The 26,560-nt window shown below is 41.5% G+C and overlaps 1 protein-coding gene across 2 annotated transcripts in view; it reads right to left on the bottom strand.

Moving 5' to 3' along the window:
* Positions 1–26,560, bottom strand: part of ephb2a (eph receptor B2a) — a 60,447-nt gene that overhangs the window by 18,327 nt on the left and 15,560 nt on the right. For both annotated transcript variants that reach the window (XM_029449234.1, XM_029449241.1), the window contains exons 2-3: positions 9,225–9,289; positions 6,490–7,174 (exon numbers count right to left, since the gene is read on the bottom strand). In XM_029449234.1, the coding sequence (XP_029305094.1) occupies positions 6,490–7,174; positions 9,225–9,289 (750 nt within the window). The remainder of the gene's footprint in view (positions 1–6,489; positions 7,175–9,224; positions 9,290–26,560) is intronic.

Below are 26,560 nucleotides of genomic sequence, written 5' to 3'. Positions count from 1 at the left end.
ACTCTACGCGGTTGTGCTTGGAAGCAGGTAATGTTCTCATTATTATTGATTGTCTGTGCTTTATTGATTCCTCTGTTTCATACCACAATGTTAGCGCTCCTTATTGCAATAATAAAGTACTACATTGTTGAGACTCTGAAGAACTGGTGTTGACGTGAGTGATGTTCCCATCACAAATAGAACTTTTTTATTTTATCTCATATTTTCACAATTCAATAATATTATCCCCCTCTTACACATTTTCCTTGTTTGCTGCAGAATGTCACCATTGAAACCAGAAAAGCCTGCATACTGAAAGCTCTAATTGTTTACCTCAATGAAGACACCACAAACCTCATTAGGGAGTACCTTGTCAATATTTTGACCCCTGCTTTCCACAGCATTACTCTCTGGAACCTGAAAATGTGATCGCTGTTCATAATGTTGAAATTAACTAATATAGTCATGATGGTTGCGCATAACTCAGTTACTGCCATCTTAATAATGTTATTCAATTGTATCTAACACAAGATTACAAGATCTTTATCTTAGTGCTCCACATATTACCATTCATTAAGTAACCCACTATGCCTGAGCCAAGCTAATGTGTTTTGCATTAGGAATCCCTCGATGCAACATTGTATGTTTTTAGTCCTGCTCTTCATTTGAGATGAAGCTCAACTGCTATGGTATGAAAGCTCATTGCATTCACCAAAGAAAAGAAATCAGAGGCTTTTTCTCGTAAATATGATTTCCTTATGACTTGCTAAGTCATAATTACAAGAAATGATCTGATGTACAGTATATCTCAAAAGTGAGTACACCCTTTAGATTTTTGCAAATATTCTGTTATATCCTTTCAGGGGATAACATTATCCTACTGAAACTTTGATATAACTTAAAGTAGTCAGTGTGCTGCTTGAATAACAGTATAGATTTATTGTCCTTTGAAAATTACTCAGTACACAGCTGTTAATGTCTAAACAGCTGGCAACAAAAGTGAGTACACCCCATAGTGAACATGTCCTAATTGTGCCCAATGATGTTGTTTTCCCACCCTGGTGTCATGTGACTCGTTAGTGTTACAAGGATTCAGGTGTAAATGATAAGCAGGGCTGTTAAATTTGGTGTTTTGGGCACAATTCTCTCTGAATGCTGGACAACATGGCACCTCATGGCAAGGAACTCTCTGAGCGGCTGAAAAAAAGGATTATTGCGCTTCACAAAGATGGCCTTGGCTATAAGAAGATTGCCAACACCATGAAAATGAGTTGCAGCACAATGGCTAAGATCATACAGCGGTTTTCCAGGACAGGTTCCACTCGGAACAGGCCTCGCCAGGGTCGACCAAAGAAGTTGAGTCCACGTGCTCAGCGTCATATCCAGAGGTTGGTTTCCAAAAATAGACGTGCGAGTGCTTCCAGCATTGCTGCAGAGGTTGCAGAAGTGGGATGTCAGCCTGTCAGTGCCCAGACCATACGCCGCACACTGCATCAAATCGGTTTGTATGGCCGTCGCCCCAGACAGAAGCCCCTTCTGAAACCGATGCATAAGAAAGCCCGCAAACAGTTTGCTGAAGACAATGAATCCAAGAACATGAGTTACTGGAACCATGTCCTGTGGTCTGATGAGACCAAAATAAACCTGTTTGGGTCAGATGGTGTCCGGCGTGTGTGGCGGCACCCTGGTGAGGAGTACCAAGACAAATGTTTTTTGCCTACAGTCAAGCATGGTGGTGGCAGCATCATGGTCTGGGGCTGCATGTGTGCTGCCGGCACTGGGGAGCTGCATTTCATTGAGGGACACATGAATTCCAATATATACTGTGACATCCTGCAGCAGAGCATGATCCCCTCTCTTCGGAAACTGGGCCGTAGGGCAGTTTTCCAACATGATAATGACCCTAAACACACCTCCAAGATGACAACGGCCTTGCTGAAGAAGCTGAAGGTTAAGGTGATGGACTGGCCAAGTATGTCTCCAGACCTAAACCCAATTGAGCACATGTGGGGCATCCTCAAGAGGAAGGTGGAGGAGTGCAAGGTGTCCAACATCCGTGCGCTCCGTGATGTCGTCGTGGAGGAGTGGAAGAAGATTCCAGAAGCAACCTGTGCAGCTCTGGTGAATTCCATGCCCAGGAGGGTTAAAGCAGTGCTAGATAACAATGGTGGTCACACAAAATATTGACACTTTGGGCACAATTTAGACATGTTCACTATGGGGTGTACTCACTTTTGTTGCCAGCTGTTTAGACATTAACAGCTGTGTACTGAGTAATTTTCAAAGGACAATAAATCTATACTGTTATTCAAGCAGCACACTGACTACTTTAAGTTATATCAAAGTTTCAGTAGGATAATGTTATCCCCTGAAAGGATATAACAGAGTATTTGCAAAAATCTAAAGGGTGTACTCACTTTTGAGATATACTGTATATGCATGTGTATGATGCATATATTTAAAATGTTCATGTGTGTGTATTCTGGGGCGACTTCAGTATAGTCCCTATTGCAGTGACACTCCTGAGAGGCTTTTCACCAATTAGTACTGACTGACTAAATCATTTAATTTAGGGCATTTGTACACTTTGCAGTAAACCATCAGTCCGGATAAAAATAAATGGATATCCCTCAAACACCATCATGCTAGAGCAGAGATCAAGTAAGGAAATACTCAATTTCAACGCTGCTTTTTGGGCTTTATACAGATCCTCTTGCACAGTGGATACAACTGTCTGCCTTATCCACTGTGTGAGAGGATCTGATAAAGTATCAAAGGTGTCTGCATACATGGAGAAGACCACAAGGTGGCACTGTACATTGATGATATTGTTGGTCTACTTCAGGGGTCGGGAACCTATGGCTCGCGAGCCTTTCGATGGCTCTTTCGATAACACAATATGGTTCGCAGACAATTTTGAGCTGACATTTTTTAACATGATTAACAGGTAACAAATAATTATATTGTGTTATTTTAAAGTAAAACATTTAGCAGCGGATTTGTTTTTAGTTAACCCCTCTCCTTTCCTCCGCTTTGTCTCTGGCTGTAGGTTAAGGTGTGTTCACACGTGTGTGCGTAGGGGGCGGAGCAGTAGACCGGGGGTGTCAAACTCAATCACAGGGAGGGCCAACATTAAAAACTGGGGCTACGTCGAGGGCCAAACACGGTCCCCATTTATTGAACAGGGTACACATATTGGATAAAGTGCAAAAAGATATGGAACATATTTTAGTCAACTGCAAACAGATTGCTGAGCAGTTCAATTTAAATTTCTGAGCAGCAAAGTTCGGCAAATGCGCTCAGTTTATCAGCAGAATGCAGTCGGGAACACAGCGGTGGAGATGGTTTGTCAGTGTTTGGAAACACGTATTGACCAAAGTTTCCTTGCCGCATCCGAGTCTCCCACAAGCAGCTTGGCTTAGAAAGCTGCCTGTCCGTGATCAAACGGCCCTGAAGCTGGAGGTTTAACAGTGAGATGCTTCGTTATGTCGCACAAAAAGGTCAGCTCACATCACCACTTTCGTCCCAAAGATCTTTGGTGTGTTTCCCTTTGCTTTCCAAAAACTTTAATTTCATTCACACATTTAGATACTTCCTCAAATATGTATTTCCCCGTGGTTGTGCCATGCATTGATTTAATTACCAAAACGGGCCAGTTATGACAGACATATGATATTTTCTTGCGGGCCGGATATAATTGCCTTGTGTTTGACACCCGTGCAGTAAACACTGAAACGTGCACAGAAATTAAATAAATAACGTAAGCGTTTAGTTTATTTAATAAAAGAGCACCTGTTCAATGAAACACTGATACCGCTATTAGTACTCAGAGACGTGTTATTCTTAAAAAATGCATGCATAAAGTTGCATTCAAATGTATTAAATATATGGCTCTCAAGGAAATACATAAAAAAATATTTGGCTTTATGGGTTCCCGACCCCTGGTCTACTTGATTAAGCCCTCTAACTCATTTTCTGAATTAACCTTTTCGAAACATTTGGTAGATATGCAGGATAAAAACAATTCCACAATTCATGCAGTATTGTGGGAATATTTAAAGATAATGTGCAAAATTCATGGATCAAAGTCCAATTAAAAATCTGAATTTGAACTAGATCATAATTTGAACTAGATCATAATTTATAAAAAATTATAGATTCAAATCTTGGATTACAAAAGAATAACAACAATCTATACCCTTACAGTAAAAGGACAAATATGAATATGTTTTTACAGATATCTCCAGGTACACAATCATTTTGAACATAACATTGAAATAAAGTTGAATTTGATGATACAATAATGAGAATATTTTTCGGTGTCTACCAAAATGATTCAAATAGATTTTATAAAGGATTTATGACAAAGATATCCTACACTACAGAATACATTAAAGAACAATGGGAAAGAGATATCCCATATCAATATCAAATAAGGACTGCTTAGAAGTGTGTAAATTCCAGTGGTGCACCAACTCTCACTTGTGGCGTGAGTTTCATTTTCTTTATTTAACCAAAGCAGAAAGTGCATTTTGCTGGATGAGCTGCAAAATGTTGGAGACAGTGTAGGTTTCTGGAAAACCGAACACTGACCTGCCCTTGGAACTTTTCACATAATTTTCAGGAAACCTAATTTTCAGTGTCCTGAATATAGTAGGTTTGGCATTTTAATATCTGTTTGTACATTGTACATGTTAGCATTAACATTCACTTAGCTATCACTTGTGTTTATAGTTGTTGCAGTTGCAACCATCCAAACCTCTAAACCTTCCCCTAGATGTCATTGCTTTAATGTTATTCAAAGTTTAAATGTGGTGAACACGGGTAACTGTGGAGAACACAGTAGCTGTGGAGAACAAGGGTAGCTGTGGTGAACATGGGTAACTGTGGAGAACAAGGGTAACTGTGGAGAACAAGGGTAACTGTGGAGAATTTTTTAAGCGTTTATGTTTTGCACCACGTGACATTTTACACAACATTTGTGTGAACCATTAGTCTGGTTTTCACTGCCGAAAACTAGAACAGACAGGATGCTTACACAATGCAGAGCACACAATTGAAAGTGACCAAGCAAACAGTCATCATCATCATCATCATCATCATCATTATCATCATCATCATCATCATCATCATCATCATCATCATCATCATCATCATCAGTGTCTCACCAAAGTCTAGGAACACGCTTCTTAAAAAGATGGGGCTATACTGAAGACTGCACCCTCTGCAGCAATGCTTAATCCCACAAGGCAATGCAGGGATAATCCTTTGACCTCCATCAGCAGACCATCTAGTGAATTATTGTCCTCTGCTGTGTGTTACAGACGTTAAAGAGTGTGTCATATGTAAGTCCTCACTCAGCCAAGACACAGCGAAGGACCTGATTAGGAATAATAATAAGGATCAGAAAGAAGACTTTAACCTGGGAACCAGGGAAACTGTGGCCAGCCCTCAGGCACAGGATAAGATCTGGAAGGCCCAATTACAAGTGAATTAGAATTACTGCAGACCTCAGACAATTCCCAGTGTTGTCAACTATTTTGAATGGAAAGTAGCTGAACCCTTTTTGAAAGGTTGATAGACGTCACTAGATTATGTCACTCACTATTTGCATATCTGTTAAGTCAAAGCCAAACTCTAACTGGCTTCATTAGCTACAATTATTTTTCAAGTTGCTATCATTTCATCTATATGCATCTAAATCTTGCTCTAATAACTAAGTCAATAAGACTTTGTAAACCGGAAAAAATAACAGTGAAGTTACATATTTTAGAACAAAAACAAGAGGAGTTCCCAGGTCATTCTTCACACTCACTGAGAAAGATGCCCCTCTGTTAGAGGAATTAAGGTCTGCAAAAAGGTGCTACACTGACTTTGTACACAAATTAAATTACATTCAGTTTGGTCACATTTGGTTTAGGCAAAACTGCTGTTCTAACTAATGAGTCAAATATTTGCTGACAATTTTGTATTATTTGTTTTTTTGTCAGTCAAAGATGCAGCTGCAAACCCACACATTGGCATACCACAGACTACCAGCTACAAAGTTGTTAGCCACACTACCAGTATGGCTCTGGGCATGACAATGTCAGATGTTAGTCAGTTGGTCAGTCGGTCCGCCACTTAAGTCCAGCCTGAAATTAAACTATAGTATCGATTGCCATGATATTTTATACAGACATTCATGTATAAAATGAATGTCTATGTGACAATGAATCTGCTTTGTCATCACCTTGGTTTTGAGTGAAATATAATATTTCACTGGATAGTAAAAATGTTGACCTGCTGATGACACTACTAGATATCCAATATCCAATATTTGCTGGGAGGCATTTTAATCTGGATCACAGTGGTGGACCTGCCTGTACTTTCATTCATCTAGCCATGCTACTAGCGTGGCTAAAACAGCTCCAACATTGTCACCACTACATATTCAGTTGACAGTGACAAGAAATCACAAAAACAAAGCAGAGGAGTCATATAGTAGAGCAGCACTGGCGGGTTCCTTACCTCTACAGACTGTACCATTCTCTACTTCCTCGTATCCAGCTTTGCACATGCAGCGCCCGATGGGTACCATCCACTCCCCATCCCCGTTACAGTACAGCTTGATGGGTACATCCACCTCTTCCCCATTGGGAACACACACCCCTCTGGCTGCCACCAGAGAGGTGCTCTCTGCTCCAGAAAGCGTCTCAGGGAAGATGGCACCATTCTGAATCACACCAGGACATTTCCTGTAGAAGACTCGAACAGCGATGAGTGACATGCAGGCGCCATAATCCTGGAAAGCGAGGTAGAAGCCGTTGCGCGAAACAGGTCCAAAACTCCGGACTTCACTGTTGATCTTCATGATTCGGCCACCAAGATCAACCTGAGAGAAGCTCTCATCAGCCGCGATAGTGTCTACTTTCACCCAGGGGTTCTCCATCCAGGATGGGGACGATTTAGTGGCCGTGTCCGAGTCAGACTCATAGTAATAGAGATTGAAGGTCTCCTTGCAAGAGCCAGGGACATTGGGTATAGAACTGCAGTCACGCACTGAGAACTTCATCTGGACATGGATGCGCTGAGCACCGCGGCGGCGGATGTATTTGGTGCGTACCCAGTTGTTCTGGCTGCTATCAAAGACATTGCACACCTGGTATGTTCGGATGGTGTTCATATTTTCATCATAGCCGCTAACTTCTTCCCACTAGAAGAGAGACAAGAAACAAAACTATTTATTATTCAGTAACACACAAGAAATGAACAGGAAGTACAAACAAAAAAGTAGCAGTAACAGTTAATCTTAAGTAATAGGTTTGTCAAAGATATACAGAGATGGGAGGAGAAAAGAGATCAGAGAGAAATAACAGAGAACTAGAACATTTCTGACCGCCAGAGGCAGTGACAACTCTGAATATCTTCCGTCTCGCGCATGCGTAGGTCGAGTATTTCAAAGTCAGGGGTGACCTCGGATGACCCCGGTCATGTATATGTTCAGGTGTCATCGAAGAGATCAAACCACTACGATTAAAACGTAAACATTAGAGATTGTATGCATGTGAGGTGAAATACTGCCCCCTATTTCTTTGGAGCAGGTGACTCGGAACTACACATATGGAAATATGGAATGCCAGACCACTTGGGAACCACTGTGTGATATACTTATGATAGTGGTGCACTATTTTAGTTTATATAAAATAATTTGATAAACTGTATTATTTTGTAGTAACAGGAAGATTACACATGGTTTACACTGACTTCAGCTTAACATGAAATTCATAATGAAACTGCCCATTTCAAATTCAAAACTGTCTAAAATTCTTTACCTTCTCTTTTTATTTTTTTCCCAGCTGTACTGGAGCTTTGATTTGCATTAGAACGTGAATGTAACACTGAAAGTTTAGAGCATAAGTTACCAGTAGTGGAACTAAGTAGATTTTCTCTCTGTACATTTACTATACTTAAATTATGTGGAATTTGTACTTTGCTTAATTGTATACATTTTTATTAATTTATTTTTATTTATAATTAGAGAACAGTCCGACAAATTGGGTTGTACAACCTTGTTTTTTCTTCTTTCAGGCTATGTGCGTTTAAAAAACGTGGATATTTTTGTCTGAGTTTAGGAATGTTGGGGTCGACCTCGCTCTATTTATAATTATTTTGTTGGATTTTTTATTTTTTTACACGTTGTAGTTCTCTACTCTTTTCCTCCGTTATGTCTCAGACTGGAGGCGCACGTGTGTGTCGGGAGAGGAGCCCCGCCCTTTCCTAGTGAATGAGTGAAAGAGTTAATGTGAATGCGCAAAGCAGTAGACACATACATTAGATAAATAACATAAGAGTTTAGTCTATTTAATTAAAGAGCACCTGTTCAATGTGAAATGTGAGTTGTGATTTGGCGCCATATATAAAAAAAAAAAAGTTTTAATCTCAAACTTCTTACCATTGCATTTGACACTTCTGAATACAATGGCTTTGTTTGCTCCCTGGGTACATGGCGTATCAGGGCAATTGAAGGTAAAAACATATTTTTATAATATTTATTCTTATTTAGAAATTGTATTATGTAACTTCAATCTCAGAGTGTTTGAGTTTTTATAATAACATAATATCTAATGATAAGAACAATTATATAATAATTTAAATACAAAATTAGTATAATCAATATGTAAAATAAATAATAAATACTAAGAATAATAAGAATAATAATAATAATCATAATAATACAAACAGAATAATAATCAACATTAGCCTACATTTTATTTGATGGGGGGCGGTAAGGGACCTGGATAATGGATAGCGGGGCGCTGGCCCAAAAAAGGTTGAGAACCACTGCATTAGATTAATCTGGTGACCCTTTGGAGGGTCTGGACTAAACTAGCTAACTGTCTACAAAGTAGTTAGTTAATGCAACTGCTTACACATCGATGCATCAGTATTAACAATCAGTCTATGACCTGTATTGTAATGAATCATAATTCATCATCATAATAATGTAATGTACTTCTGTACTTCTTCTGCTATTGTACTTTACAGTATTTATTATTTTAGACTCTTTCCTCAACATCTGTCGACACTGGAACAACAGTATGAGTATCTTGACAGTGAGATATACTGGTTGAGTCATTGAGCTGCATCTATATCGGTCTCCACCTGCCAAGTCAACACGGCTGCTGTCACATTGTCACAGAACATTTGTATGCAGGCTGCATGTTTTGCACACTGTTCCTTGTGTTTTGGTTTGTTCCACTCACCCCCTGTGATGGGTAGATGGTCCAGCCCAGTTCTGCTGTTGCTGTTGTTGAATCCATTAGTACTTCTGCAGGAGACAAAAATGAAAAGTTCAGAGATAGAAAAAAATGTGATCTTATATCCACGGGTTATATGGATATATCCATATTTCCACACAGGGAATAATTTATTTTTCAGTAATTTAAAATGTTCTAGGAAATATAACGTGTTTCATACATACTTGAAGAAAGATTGAGTTTCTTTAGAAACTAATCACACACATACATTCATAGAAAGCACTAGAAACAGCTTCAATAATAAACTCCTGAATGTTTTAATCCACAATTAAAAACCACTATATGTATCTGTTGCTTTTAAGACGAAAAATAACAATACAATAATATTTAGCATTTACAAGGTTAAAGTTACATTTTTTCCTCTGTGTTGTAGCACAATACAATACAGCAGACCTCCCATCAAACCTGACTTAGTGGAATAGTGTTCAAGCAGTGCATCCCAGACAATCTTTGTTCAAGTTGTTTTGTAATGTATTTATATTTAAGATAATTGTCATTAAACGATTAGGTTTGAACAAGTGTCACGTGTGTATGTGTGTGTGTGTGTGTGTGTGTGTGTGTGTGTGTGTGTGTGTGTGTGTGTGTGTGTGTGTGTGTGTGTGTGTGTGTGTGTGTGTGAGAGCAGAGAAAGAGAACACATTAATAGACATTTTTTACATCTCTGCAGTTTTTTGCAGTAAATGATTGAATATTCTCAAATAAGTGGTGATTATTAATTTGCATCTGTTGGTGTTGCCTCTCTGCACTCTCTCTGGGTCTAAATACATTTTATAATTTCACTACTTAACTAAAGCTGTGTTTATTAAACAGACATCAGACCTGAGTGACATTGCAAACATAAGACACATGACACAAGACTCAAAATGATGCAGAAAAACTAGTCCATGCATTTGTTACTTCAAGGCTGGATTACTGCAACTCATTGTTATCAGGTTGTCCCAAAAAGTCGCTTAAGACTCTTCAGTTGATCCAAAATGCAGCGGCACGTGTATTGACAAGAACAAGGAAATCATCATATTATCATATTACTCCTGTATTAGCTGCTCTGCACTGGCTCCCGGTAAAATACAGAATACAATTAAAAATCCTTCTCCTGACTTACAAAGTAATTAATGGTCAGGCTCCAGCATATCTTAAAGATCTCATAGTACCTTATAAACCAACTAGAGCATTGCGCTCCCAGACTGCAGGGTTACTTGTAGTTCCTAGAGTCTCTAAGAGTACAATGGGAGCAAGAGCCTTCAGCTATCAAGCTCCTCTCCAGTGGAACCAGCTTCCAGTTTGTGTTCGGGAGGCAGACACACTCTCCACATTTAAGAGTAGGCTAAAGACTTTCCTTTTTGATAAAGCTTATAGTTAGGGCTGGCTGAGGTTTGCCCTGGATCAGCCCCTAGTTATGCTGCTATAGGCTTAGACTGCCGGGGGACACCTCCCTGCTCTCTTCCTTCTCTTCCTCTCTCCTCCCCTCCCTCTCTTCTTCTCCCTCTCTATCTGTATGCATTTATGTAAATGTATGTTACTAACTCATCATCCGGGGTATCATCCCCGGAGTTTCTGTGTCTCATGTGGCAGGTTGCCACTGATAAAGTTTACGTCAGGATCTGGAATCGTGGCTGCGCCTGCTGCCCTGGTCCTGCTGGACACCGGGAAGCCTTTTTGACATTTTCCTGGATTCATCCAAACTTTCTCTTTTTCAACACAACATCATTTTCTGTCAAATGTTGTATTTGTACTATGTTGTTTATCCTGTACACACGACATCTATTGCACGTCTGTCCGTCCTGGGAGAGGGATCCCTCCTCAGTTGCTCTCCCTGAGGTTTCTTCCATTTTTCCCCCTTTAGTTTCTTTTAGGAAGTTTTTCCTTGTGCGATGCGAGGGTCTAAGGACAGAGGGTGTCGTAACCTGTACAGTCTGTAAAGCACACTGAGACAAATGTATAATTTGTGATATTGGGCTATACAAATAAATTTGATTTGATTTGATTTGACTTATCGCGTGTATAATCGACCCGTGAGTTTTCCTCGTCAAAAACAAAGACAAGTTAAGACCAAGAGCTGCTGGCGAGAGACCAGGGAGTCTGTGGAATACAAGACTTTGGGTATGGTTGGAGGACACTTCATACAAACTTGTATGGCCATGTCTGTTCACCCAGTTACATATGCGTCTTGTAGGTGTATAGTGTCAAAGCTGAGATAACTGTGATGACACAATGAAGCCATTACAGTGCAGAAGTGTGAGTGTTAAACAGTGCTTACTTCAGTATTCACAGTGGGGCAGTACACAGTGTTCTGAGTGAAACTTTCCTCTTTAGATAAAGGTTAAATAAATAATAACATGACACCTTCATGTTTGGTTGGTCAGCACATAAGGAGACTCACTAGACTAGACTGTTCCACAAAATTAGTTTGAAACAGGGTTCAATGGTACAAATGTGTTAACATTTTGTCTGGTTTGTGGCAACGCAACTAATCACAACAGTGACTTACTAGAGAATAACAGATCATCATTAGTCTCAGAAAACCTTCAGAATATTCCTGAATTGTGGGCAGTCTATCAGGTTATATTCAGCATAAACATACATTCTTGTTTACAAATGTTTTCTTTAACAAAGTCGGCAAAATGTACTATCTTTTAAAACTACAGCCAGTTTTGAAGTCGTGCATAAGAACTATTATCACACCTGACAATACCATACAATACAAAACGACCAAAGTATTTGTGTTAGAAATTCAGGTCTCCACAAAGATCATGTTTTTATATTATTAATGGTAGTATTATATTGGTTTTCAGAGTCAGGCTGAAATGCGAGCATCCATTGTTGCATCCAAATGGCCCATTTTTCCGGCTGCTCGCTTCCTGTTAGTATCAGCAGCGATTAATGAGGAGCTGGGAGGGAGCGGCGAGCCAGGTGTCAGAGCCGCCGCTAAACAGGAATAAAGAGGCCATGAGCACTGACCCGCAACCAATTCCCACAGACTCAACCAAGAAGGAACAGGAGGGACAGAGGAGACTGAAGATCTGAATGTGCGTCTGTGCCACAGCAGTGATACAGCCTGATTTTTTACAGTTTCATCGTCATTTACGGAGCTATTGTTTGAAGTATAACAGCATTTTGTGACAGAAACAAAGTTATTTAATTGAGATGTTTTGTTTAACTTGTATTGTATTTTATAAAATTGTTTCCTGTTTTTCTAAAATCTATTTCAAAGACATCTTCAGTCCACCACATTAGAAAAATGACACACTTGAAGCTTCTTCAACTCTTGACTTACAGCGAAGCCCTTTATTAATAGTTGCAGAACTTGGTATTGATACCAAAATACTACTTCTTTTGATAACTGACTTAGAGAAATATAAACATGTTTTCTATGAAACCCATTCTTTCTCAAATGTTACAGTAAATGTCTAAACTAAAACAGCCGTACAGTAGACTACAAGATGTATGCCTCAACAAAACGGATCAAATATCTAGAAATAGTATGTTGCTTAACCTCTTAAGGGGTGGGGGAATTTACCCGGAAATACCTACAAACGACATACCCAAAGTAAATTGAAAACGGTTCCTCAACCATTTGCACCATCTGCATGATTTTGGTCTCATTCAAAAGATAACTGTCTTATTGTTCTTGCAAAACATTGAAGAATCACTGGTGGTCTGAATATACTAAATTTGAAGAAAACAAACTCCTCCTGAAGTTTGTTGTTGAAAAATATGCCTGAAGATGGGTATAGCTGGTAGGTAAGAGCTGGAAAACACAATAGGAACATAGCATCAATTATTAGTTCAGGTTCAAATTTCAGATAAAAGGGACACAAACTTAACTTATTAGACAGGTTTTTCGAAGAGTAACACCAGGCGTTCACAAGCTGTGCATTTGGAGATATTATAATATTTATTGATAAAAAGGCCATAAATAACTATTGGCCTTTACTATAAATAACTACCTCTCCAGGAACCATCACCTTACCGTGGTGGAGAGGTTTGTGTGTCCCTATGAACCTGAGAGCTGTGTTGTCTGGAGCCTTGTGCTCCTGGTAGGGTCTCCCAAGGCAAATTGGTCTCAGGCGAGGGGCCAGACTAAAAATGGTTCAAAACGACCTCGTGAAAAAAAGGGAAAGAGAAGGAGAGACCCTGCCCAGAGGAACCCCGGGGTCCCCGTCTGGAGCCAGGCCCAGAGGGAGGGCCCAACAGCGAGCACATGGTGGCCGGGTTTGCCACGGAGCCCGGTCGGGCACAGCCCAAAGAAGCTGCGTTGTGCCTCCCATCCATCCATCCTGTGGGCCCACCACTCACAGGAAGAACCGCTGGGGTCGGGTGCGCTGTCACACGGGTGGCAGTGATGGTCAAGGACCTCGACGGACCAGACCCGGGCAGCAGAGGTTGGCTCTGGGGACGTGGAACGTCACTTCTCTGTGGGGGAAGGAGCTTACCTCTACGCACAGTCTTGGCTCTGGAACCGTACTCCTGGATAGGGGTTGGACTCTATTCTTCTCCGGATGTGAGGCGTCGGGCGGGTGTGGGGATACTCACCCACTGCTCCTTTGCGTTGAAAGGAGCCAGTTGAGGTGGTTCGGGCATCTAGTAAGGATGCCACCATTGCCTCCATAGGGAGGTGTTCCAGGCACGTCCAGCTGGGAAGAGACCCCGGGGAAGACCCAGGACTTGGTGGAGAGATTATATCTCCTCACTGGCCTGGGAACGGCTCGGGTTCCCCCAGTTGGAGCTGGCGGATGTGGCCCGGAGAAGGGAAGTTTGGGGTTCCTTACTGGAGCTGCTGCCCCCGCGACCCGACCCCGGATAAGCGGTAGACGATGGATGGATGGATGGATGGAAATAACTATTATATACCCAATATTCCCTGTCAGTATAAATTACACAAAGTAAGTGAAGTATATATTTGTATTTTGTAATTAATAAAATTATGAAAAAATGATAACTTTTGTAAAGATAAAACCATGGTTGTCACATGTCTAATGCTTCAGTAGTTCTACAAGATACGCGTGTATCAAGGGGAGACTGGGCTGCTGCTGGCTCCGTCTGTAAACAAAAGAAGAGGGCTGGCACTTCCTTATCAAGTTGATACTCATTGGCTATTGAAGGTTGTCGATAAGGCATGGAAGCTCCTATTGGCTTAAATGAAGTGTCAATCGAAAGGTCAGAGTTCGCCATCTGGTTAGCAAGCATCAAAATAGCGCTAATAGTTTGATAAATGCCGTTTTTACCGAGTATCATCGCGAAAATAAACACATCGATCAGCTGATTTCAAAGATTGCAACAGCTGTTCATGAGCTTTTATCAATGTGACGATGTTCAAGATGGATATATTTTTACTGGAAACGATCTATTGGACCTCTGCAATGACACAGGAAGTGTTTCTTTTGGATTATTACTCATTACAGGATTATGATGAGACTTCATAGGTGGGTTGGCTCAAAGTTATGGGTTTGATTGTGAGTTTGCTTGCTTGTGTGAGATGCCTAATGTACTTGCTGTTTTGATTTTGATCTCAAAATCGTTTTGCTCACTAAATAGACGAGATTCTAAGCTTTCGAACGTTAGGTGGCATTGCGTAACAACTCCATCATGGCGGACCGTAAACAACACAGGGCAAGATACAACCTCTCTGAAAATGGAAAACTATCACATGACGGATGGCCCGTCCACTCAGCGCTTTAGCCTCTTTCAGCTCATTGTTTTGGTTTTACAACTTTCAACTGTACTGCTTTGGATTACAGCAGCAGCAGTAAACTGTTTCTAGTGAAAGCTCCACACTCCACTGTACACTACCTGCTCAGCAGCATACTAGACACTAGCTGGTGAACACAGTGCAAAGCCATATTATATCAAATGTTAATTTTTGGAGCTTGACTTTTGATTTTGAAAATGATGTTTGCATACCCAGCCCTATCTTAGTAGTAAAAGTAAAAGTACACAATAAGCACTGCCAGCCAACCTAAAAAACGAGTCACTTCAGTATTTTCATGGTGGCTAAAATTGTCTGACAGTAAACGTCTTTCACAGGAACTATCTCAACATACTATACATTGTGTTCATTTGTATTGTATGCCTGTATTACTGTAATATTCTAGTGTGTGGGTAATGCTGACTATACATTTTGGGGGGCTTTTATATGGACAGATTGATACAATGAATATTGACTTCAATACCTGCATCTTTATACAACATATTAATTGACTGATATAATTTTGCATGCACAAAAATACATACTTCTTCCATTTGCTATTAATTGTATACAGACACCTTTGACCAACCAGTCATCAGGTGTTCAGAACAGCAAGATCTGTCATGATCAGAGAGAGAGGAGCTAAGAACAAGTTAAATATTTGTTAACATTGAAGAGCTGCAGTTGTGGATTTAAAATGCAGGCAGGCTGGCATTGGCTGGAGATGGAGTAGGGAAATGGGGACAGCATGGGCTAGTGAGGGCGGGGGTGCATTAGTATATGTTGCCCTCCTTTCGTGACTAGACATTCATCATGCCAGCTCCTGAGTCTCTACAGTTTGATCACAACTGACACAATATGCTGCTGGAAATGAAAATGACATGAAGGGACTACTGACAAGCAACACAAATGACATCATGTTCAAGGAACTTAAATACTCTCATGGAATTTATATTTCAGTAAAACTTGGCTGTGATGCTTGTTCCCATCATGCATACATAGAGCTCACTCCGTCTCTTTTTCTGTTCAAAAATCAAAAATGGCTCCCTCCCCTTCCCATTGTTCCATCTGTCCCTGCATTCCTGCAGTGTTTATATATATATATATATATATATAGAGAGAGAGAGAGAGAGAGAGAGAGAGAGAGAGAGAGAGAGAGAGAGAGAGAGAGAGAGAGAGGGAGTGCTCTTGCTCTGCCTTTCTCTGCATGATTCAATGAAAAGTAGGGCAAAGAGGAGGAGAGAGTGGGCCAAGTCCAGCACACATAATCCTTGTAGGCTGCGCCACGCTCTGTATGCCACGCTGGATTAAATCCACAGGGATACATCAGCGAAATTCACTTTGTTTTATGTCACAGCGCTGACCGCCATGCTGCTTTCAGCACCAGCTTTCATACTCAAACATGGTTTCCTGCGTTATTTTTATTATTTTCTTAAAGATATCAGACATTATTGAACTTGATAATAAAAGTAGATGACTTGAAATGTCAAAGTGGTGTTATAGTACATTTTAGAAATGATCCACAATGGAGAAATGATATTTACATACATCCCATCTGGCTAGAGCAATGTCATCTCTTATACAAGACTGGATTACCATCCATGCAAAATATGCAATTTCCCCAGAACCCCAGGGGCCCTCAACACCCCAGGTTTACTGCCAAATAAATGGTTATACGTGACAATAGAATCAATCAGTTTCAGCTGAAAGGACCAATAGCCTGCACTAACATGTGTTACAAGTATCTGACCCCGAGTGTACAGAAACACAAGTCATTTATACAGTAGAGTTGCTTGGGCTTAACATCAGGTAAATAACATTAAAGACAACTTCGCTCTAACTTCTATATTTGTTCATTTCTTACCAGAAGGAACAAACAACATAACTAGTTCCAGTCATGACAGACAATATCCTATAAAACAAGAAGAACTTCAAGGCATTACGCCTGTTTTTGATTCACTCCTGAAGGCTGGAGTCATCATTCCATGTGATAGCTAACCAGTCAGAACTCATATTTTCCCAGTAAAGAAAATTTGCAAAAAGTGACAACCTGTAGAATGGAGGTTTGTGCAAGACCTGCGAGCAGTGAGCGCCGCGATTCACACACGCGCACCTTAGGCTTCAAACCCAGTTTTCTCTATTCCAGTACATAAAGTTCAATACTGTTTGCTTTTAATGGGTGTGGCTCGACCTGGACAAGAGTACCACAAGGGTATTCGGAATCCCCCGGGGGTCTTCCTCCGCGATAACCTCATCATAAATCTTCACCTTCTGGAAGGCTCAACATTACTACAGCATGTTGATGATTTAGTGATTTGCAGTCCATCTGAGGTTGAGTGTAAATCTGACACATCTGAGGTTGTGTGTAAATCTGACACAATAGCCCTCTTAAAGCATCTGGCTGCTACTGGTAACAAAGCAAGTCCATCAAAATAAAAACTAGCTTTGACTCAAGTAACCTGCTTGTATGTGACCACAGCAGAGGGCAAATACATCTCTCCTAAGTGTATTGAAGCTATTCAGTCTGATCCTAAACCTACTACTAAAAAACTAATTGTGAGTTTCCTTGGTATGTAATTTCGCCACCAGGGGATATCTCACTTCTCGGAAAGAGAATATCCTTTCTCTTCCATGATTCATGGAAAAAATCTTAGTGCACATGACAAACTGACCTGGACTGCTGGCGGTGACAGAGCTTTCACTAACTTAAAGAGCTCTCTTTTAAACGCACCTACACTGGGTCTCCCTAAACCTGACTTACCATTTATCTTGTTTGTTGACCAAAAGGACGTTTATGTGACTTCTGTACTGACACAAGACCATGGAGGTAAGAAAATACCTATTGCTTATTTCTCCACTAAACTCGACCCTGTAGCCGCAGGACTTCCTCTTTGTCTTCAAGCTGTGGCAGCAGCTGAAAAAGCTGTGCTCGCTTTACGTGACCCCTTGGGTTATGGTGAACTCACACTCATGGTCCCTCATACAATGTCTCATATTCTTCACACCACACTACTTGACATGCCTAACATCACTGTTAAATGCTTAATCCAGCTACTCTGTTTCCTATGCAGATGGTGATGAACATGACTGTGGGGCTACTGTTAATCAAGTTTGCACCCCCAGAGTTGATCTAACTGATGTTCCTCTTTCTAACCCAGATTGAGCTGTTTGTGGATGGGTCAGCATCACGTTCACCTGACGCAGGCAGTGGCCAAGTGGGTTTTGTATTTTTTCTGAACATGACATCCTGTATTTATCTAATGTTAAACTTGATTTTCATCTCTCTGCTCAAGCAGCTGAGCTCATTGCACTCACTGAAGCATACAATTTGGCTGAAGGAAAAACTGTTAACATTTACATTGCTTCCAGATTTGCGTTTGCTGTTGTTCATGATTTTTGCACATTATGGAAACACAGAGACTTTCTGACATCATCCAGTAAAATCATGGCTCACTCACGCCTTGTTAATATTACAGTGTTACAAACCCTTGCATCTCCACAGGAAAAGGCAATCTGGTCCAAATCTAGAGCTGTTTTCAAAAACCAAGAATGGATAGGCCCTGACAATAAACCTTGTTTGCAACTTGCTCTCTTTCACTGTTATGCTAAACTCACTCATTCCAGAGAGCGTGTTAGCAAAGGAGGAATCTGTGTCACTGTAAATTCAGTTTGGTACACAAAGGGTTTCTCCCTTTTTTCTCAAACTTTCTGCAAATTATGTATTGTGTGTGCAACTAACATCTTGTTCTTTTCCACATGCACATTCGGGCAAGATCCAAACCTGGACTCAATCCGTTTGAGATATTGTGTGGCAGACCACCAGAATCTAGCATATGTCCAAAAAGACACATTATACCAACCACAAGCTCTTGTAATGATCAAATACTAAGGTATTGTGCAAACCTCTCTCTCTCAGCATTGCATTATCAGGTGAAAAGTGCCCTACACACCTAAGCGGAGGCGGTTCTGCACAGCCTGAAACCACGAGACTGGATGCTGATAAAGGACATCTGGAGGAAACACTGGAAGCAGAGACGCTTCACTGGCCCCTTCCAAATCCTCCTCATCACAGAGACTGCTGTCAAAATTACTAAGAGAGCAACTTGGGTTCATGCCAGCCCCTGAAAGAAGATTCTTGTACCATATGACAACATCAGCCCATCTGTTTGCATTCCTTACCAGCTGGCACAGGCAAAAAGTCACCATCACACGTTGAGGATTAATTTGAAGTTTAACCAACAAAGTGACCAACAAAAACAAGAGAGAGAGGTGAAATAGCGCTCTCCTCCACCAGTAGCTTACCAAAGCTGTCGCAATCTTTGTTTTCCTGCTTCCTGTTTTATTTTGAAAAGTTTACTCCCCTTGTGTCATGTCTAATTTTACTTCCTGTCTTTGTGTTTTCCCCCTTCTGTAATTGTTTGCCCTGCCCTGATTTAATCCGGCCTTCAGAGCTGTCTCGCCCATCTCGCAAACCTCCTGCCCTTCCTCCAGTGCATTTCCGCTCATCTGGTGCTCCTCCTGCCCTTACCCCAGAGCGGTCCCTCTCACCTACTGTAGGTGTCCAGCTACCCCCTTCTTGGTTCCCTGGCCGTGTTTGTACCTTTTGTTACACTCTCGTCTTGTTTACTGCATTTGGGTCCTCCCCTTGACTATAACCGTAACAAAAGCTCCACCAAGTGACGTCCTAGCAGACAGCTTGGGTCACCTACGATGGCTCCACAATGTAATACAGACCTTCACCATGGCATATTTTCCATCGACCAGGCAAGTGTGGAATGAGACAGTCAATGTGTTTCCTATTTTTAATTGTGTATTGTTGTGATTACTTTGTTTCTTCTATTTGACCCACCGACTGACATCACAAACATAACAACCCACACTCTCAGAAGAACAAAGCGTGCTATAATCAGTTTAACCTTGGTAGACAATTTATGGTTGACGTTAGCAAACTATTCTGTGTCTATTACCACCGACCACACATGTAATGTCTGCATGTCTGCAAGACCTGCTCTACTCCAACTTCCACTCCATGTGAAGAGACAGGGATATACACTTCATATTTTGCACCCTTTTCTGTATCATCCTCTCAACATGCCCCACAAGGAGTATGGGATTGCATGCTCATTAAAGAGCCTACAAAATGATACACATGAAATTCTACTGATGATAGTAAATGCTATTTGTGGTGCAAAACAATGTTTTATTATGCCCGCAGTATTTAATAAATGACGATTTATTATGTCGACCACTGATTATGACATCGCCGCTACCGAGAACAGCCGACGCCGTTTTCTGACGTCACAAGTAAAACACAAGTCCACCAGTTGAATACACAGACAGCATGGCAGATGTGGCAATGTCGGCCTCTGGCTCGGATATTTCGACAGAATCGAGTGACAGTGAGTTGTCAATAGACTTGTTGCCCCTTCAAAAAGAGGATGAGTTTATAAAGAGACCAGCTCAAGCCACAGTATTCAAGATGGAGACACAGACGGGAGCAAACATGCAGATGATGGTGACGGTGATCCTGGATTTGGCTGAGATCCTCAGAACACAGTCAGGTATATACATTTGACTATAATTCATAGAACTTCTCAATATATAATAAACACATAATAATAAATCTTAACATTATCCTTGATCGTAAATAGATCACAAGCTATCCTATATCGATTCGATAACTTGGTTTCCTTGAATTTGTATGGAACCTAACTAGTTGTCCGCAAATTGCTCAATAGCTAAATATAAAAGTATTTCTCAACTTAGACACATCGACGTCTGTAAAGCTTGATAACTTAATAACTTGACTCTTTCTCAAAGATTCTACGGTTGAGATTCTATCGTTGTGTCTGATGTGAAACGGCATTTATTACGAGGCTGTATATAAAGCATTTGCTATTAGCTAAAAAACAGACCGGGAGGACAGTGTTGTTTTATAAAATATAGTTTGCCTACTAACGAGCGTCTTACGGCTGCCTATAGTAGCTGAAAAACTTACTAGATTTTCATGGAAGTTACGATGTCGTAACATTGCGAGAATGACGTGAAACGAGTAAAAGTTGCTACTAGGTAGATACGACCTCCGTACGACCATAACAGGCTTATGAGCTGCTTACGAGCCTGTCGTGAACCGGGCCCCAGGACTATAAATAGTATAAAATTAAGATAACGTTAATATTGGCCTTTTTTCTGGATATTGCCTATTTTGTATATTTCCTTACCACTATTCTTTTGTATATTTAGGTGTACATGTGAAAACTGTACAATTATGGAAGCAATTGAAGAGTGCCACTGCTTCCAAAAAAAGGATGTCATGGAGGCCAAAATTGAGGAATTCAATGAATATGAAGGACACGGTGCAAACATAACCTGCATAATAGATCACTCAGGATTCTAATCAAATTGTCTGGATGTTTAGGTGTTGCAGACAGCCTACCAAAGGTATTCGAAGAGGGACAGACAACATGCAGGTGATCAGCCATGTAATGAGTAAGTTACTTGTGTTCACAAATGTGTAGAGCTCAGAAACTTTGATGTAATTATGGGAAGTCGAATGGTCACTCTGGCAAAGTTACAGAATAGATAAATAAGCAAATAAGGTTGAAGCGATTACCATTGATATCAAATCAAATCAAATCAAATTTATTTGTATAGCCCAATATCACAAATTATACATTTGTCTCAGTGTGCTTTACAGACTGTACAGGTTACGACATCCTCTGTCCTTAGACCCTCGCATCGCACAAGGAAAAACTTCCTAAAAGAAACCCCAAAATTAAAGGGGAAAAAATTGAAGAAACCTCAGGGAGAGCAACTGAGGAGGGATCCCTCTCCCAGGACGGACAGACGTGCAATAGATGTCGTGTGTACAGGATAAACAACATAGTACAAATACAACATTTGACAGAAATTATGTTGTGTTGGAAAAAAAAGAAATAGAAAGTATGGATGAATCCAGGAAAATGTCAATAAGGCTTCCCGGTGTCCAGCAGGACCAGGTCAGCAGGCGCTGTCACGATTCATGAGCCTGACATTTATTATCTTGTATTTTACAGAATGTATTGCTATGTGGCATACCGCCAGCTAGTGAGATTTTGCTAGGGAATACTTGGTAAGAGGCACAGAATGCCACCGCCATCATGTGCCATTAAAAAGATCCGGGCTACGTTTCTATCTGACAACTACACGTTGTTCAAGTATCCAGCACTTTATTAATAACAAAACACAATGTCAGTTCAGTGATTGAATCTGCTTCTACACAGCACAACAGCATCCCTCTTGTTTGGTTCTTCCCACCGACTGCTGAGTGGATCTGGGACTTCGAAAGGTTCCTCATCAACATTGTCTTGGCATAAGCGTAGAGTCTCGGTCAAGAGTTCAGTAACATACTCTGCAAAAAATATGTTTTATAATCAAGAAGTATATATAATGTGTGTGTGTATGTATATGTGTATCTATATTTGTATCTTACATATCAATATTATGATGCTGACTTTTGGAACAACCAACCTGGATTGGAACTTGCAGTCCAGCTGACCTGACACATGGTCGAGCCTGCATGGACTTGTGGTGTATCCGTGGAGGGGGATCCGTCTGCACAGCAATTTCATTCTGACATGTCTGAAATGTACAAAACACAACTTTACTAATAAATCTTTCAAACCAGCTTGAAATTGTATTGCACGTTTATACATGTCTGCGTAAAGAAAGTATCTAATAACATTCATAATAAAAGATGTGGTTGTGAGAGCAATGATATCAAATCAAACAATTGAATATGAATTATGTGGATGCATGTGGTGATGTTATACATTGTATTTTTAACACGTCATGTGCAGGTCTACTGGTACTACAACTGTAATGTACAGATGACGTACAGTCTGTTTACTTACTGGTGTACACACAGCTTCCTCCCCAGTGTGGATGTCCAATGGATTGTCCCTGATCATACATGTATCCTCAGTTCTGTCAGTGGCTTCATTCACCAATGTTTCCAATACCTATGTAATAATAGCGTGATAGTTAAAAGTTAAATAGACTCAAGCCTTTACTCAAACCACAGAATAAAATCGGGAAGCCTGTTGTAAACATTGAATCTATACTTAATTAAGTGTAATTAGCTAAAGTTATTAATTATACACACAATAACACAGATATCGGCTAGGCTCTGGGGAAAACGTGTTACATACAGTAGGCCTAGACCGATTATGGCTTTATGCTTGTGACAATAAATAAAGTAAACAACAAGTAGCACGGCTTACCTTCGCCCTCTCCCTTTTGGCGAATGCATTTCGTCGTCTCTTTGGTGAAGAACTGCATCGGCGGACGTGTTTGAATCGACGTGGTGGCTTGTGTGTCACGACACGGGATTTGCGTTTCCTGTTTTATTTTGAAATGTTCCCTTGCCCTTGTGTCATGTCTTGTATTACTTCCTGCCCTTGTGTGTTTGCCTTTCTCTCCCAGCTGTGTCTTGTTCCCTCATTTAGTGTCTGTGTATATATCCCTGTCTGTCTAAGTGTTCTTCATTTTTGTTACTCTCATGTTCTGCTCGTGCTATCCATGTTGCCTTGTGCTTCCCTCGTGTACTCTCGTCAATCTTTGTGCTATCCTGTGTCAACCCTGGTTCGTGTTTTTTGACTTTACTTTTTGCCTTGTTTTGGTTTTGATTAGCTTTTGGAAATAAAGCTCTCTTTTGTTTAAACCTCATCTTGCTTGCTGCATTTGGGTCCTCCTTATTACAAGACGTAACAGTACGAACCAACCATAAATGGACCCAGCATTGCTTGAAGACGAGGATTTTCTTTGTCTGTATGTCGAGTTAACATATCTTATGCGGGAATGGAAGGAAGCTACCTGTAGCAAGGAGCAACAGGCCATTCTTCGACAGGCCTGCGGGGCTGAAAGGCCATGGTTGAGGAGTCTTCTGCCCGAGGAAATTACGATTTCCTCAACGTCACAGAGCCTTCCAGCCAGCTTGCCGTTCCTCCTGCTCCAGCACCTGACCCATTCCTGGGTACTCGCCTGGCCCGGGGAGGACCTCTGTGTGCGCAAAAGGCATCCAGAATTTTGGCCGTGCTAGCCACCGTTATTCCGGCTCCCAGTTCACTGTTCCAGCTGCCGGGCCCTCCACAGACTCCAGTTCCCGCTGCCGGACCACTGCAGACCCCAGCTATTCCCCAGCTGCCCCTCAAGACCCCAGCACCTGTGCTCCCTCTGTCCCTCGAAACTCCAGCCCCTGTGCTCCCTTTGCCCACCGAGACCCAGCCCCTGTGCTCCCTCTGTCCCTCGAGACCCCAGCCCCTGTGCTTCATCTATCCCTCAAGACCCCAGCACCTGTGCTCCCTCTGTCCCTCGAGACCCCAGCCCCTGTGCTCCCTCTGTCCCTCGAGACCCCAGTTCCTGTACTCCCATCGCCTCTCGGGACCCACGTGTTACCCTTGACTCCCGAGACCCATGTGTTCCCCTGGACTCCCGAGACCCCCGCGTTCCCCTTGACTCCCGAGACACCCTTGACTTCCGAGACCCTCTTGACTCCCGAGACCCCCTTGACTCCTGTGTTCCCGTTGATGTTCAAGACCCCTGTATTCCCCCTCACTCTCGAGATCCCTGTGTTCCCCCCGACTGATGAGACCCCAGTGACTCCGGCCCAGCCTCCAGAGCAGCTCCGCCGGCATTCAGCCCAGTCTCCTGAGCAGCTCCTCCGGCCCCTAGCCCGGCCCCTAGCCCGGCCTCCAGTCCGGCCCCCAGCCCGGCCTCCTGAGTGGCTCCGTCGGACGCCAGCCCGGTCTCCCGACCGATTCCGCCGGTCTACAGCCCGGCTTCCAACCCGGCCTCTCTGCCTGCCTCCAGCTCAGCCTTCCAGCCGGCCTACTGAGCCATGTTTGCCCCCTCATCTTGCTTGCTGCATTTGGGTCCTCCTTATTACAAGACGTAACATTGTGCTGGCAGGGGTCTTGGCAGTATTGTAGGAACAGCATCTGCGTTCAGTTTTCAGTTTTATCGACCCCGGTTTTCCTGGTCCAGCAAAGTCTGCTCTCATTCGACGCACTTGTCTTGTCCATAAATGCAACATTTTATCATCTTTTGGCCACAGAAAGCTGGATTTGGAGACGGCCCGACATCCCATACAACACATTGCTTGCCAATTATTCTAGGCGATCTATTGTTGTCCATTCTTTATCATAATAATTGACACCAGTCTTTGCTGGACGCTTCAACGCATACAAACACTAGCGGCTGTGTTCTACTTGTGACATCATCGCCCGAACATTACCGAAGTGGATGTTTCCGGCTCAGCGACCGATTGTTGTTAGCAGACGTCTTTTTTATGCTGTTATGATCGTGATTTATTAAGAATACATCAATAATAAAAAACAATATATGGCACATTTCACAAAATAAATGCAACCTCTATCATATACCAAGCCCAATAACACTGACAAAATCTCATTTTGTAGGCTCTTTAAGGCCCTGTCACACATATCCATATGGCAGAAATGTATGCTGGCGTATACTAAATAGTGGCAATACGTTGATATAAATTAAGGGTAAGTTGTGATCATTCGAAGGACGCAGATGATACGCCGAACACGCCATACATACTTTTCCACAGCGGTGTTGTAGCTGATGTATACATAACGAATACATAACAAATTATTATACGTATGTCAAACCTATTGATTGCGTATCACTTACTTATATAAAACGTATCAGAGCGTCTGGCCAACGGAGCTGGAAAAGTACCATTTGGTTCATGCTGATGTTGGAGAACGGCTAGAATGTACTCTTGTCGCAGCCTCTCAGCATCCTCCATACTCTCTGATGATGGGTTGATGTATTCATCAAGACGTGCTGTGAAGAAGTGAGGATGAGCTACTCACAGGGACCCTATATACTATATTCAAACCCAATAAGCTCCCAAAACGCTAGCTGAACGCTAGGTGTACTGTAGAAACACGTTTAATAAGTTACTCCGTCGTCAGGGATAAGCTTAACATAGGTTACGAATAGGTTATATACTCGTTATCAATAAGTTGGCTGTAGGGTTCACCGTCAACCGACGTAGCCTATATCTAACATACCTCTAACGTACTGTATTCACGTAGGTATTTACGTACTATATTTATGTAGGTAATGTGATATAATTAACTTCTGAATGTATTAATATGCATTTGATTTACTACAATTTGTGATAGTCAATTACTATATGTATTTGTGTATATATAATATTATGTACTGAATGTATCCATTTAAATATTAGTGTAATACATGCTAGAGGTACTCCCCTCCACAAGGGGCGACTGAAGAAATACCAAGGAAGACATCTGCGCCAAGAGTTGTGGACACACCTATGGGCCTGGCCTCAGACAACCAATGGGAAGAGATGGGGGAATATATGAAAACTGTTTGGCTTGGAGGCGGGATGATTTCTGTGGAGCAGGGGGGACAGACAGGTCCTGCAAAGCAGGATCGTGACCCAGCTGGGAATATTGTCTATGCTTGTCTTATCATAGTAATAAATGCTTAAACAAGAAGTTTATTAGATTGATTCAACATTCAAGCTCCTTCTTCAAGTTATTTCCCGACAGTAAGTATT

The sequence above is a fragment of the Cottoperca gobio genome, chromosome 2 (assembly GCF_900634415.1).
Source record: "Cottoperca gobio chromosome 2, fCotGob3.1, whole genome shotgun sequence".
NCBI lineage: Eukaryota > Metazoa > Chordata > Actinopteri > Perciformes > Bovichtidae > Cottoperca > Cottoperca gobio.
The sequence above is the reverse complement of the archived record's forward strand: the minus strand, read 5'-3'. Positions and strand labels throughout refer to the sequence as shown.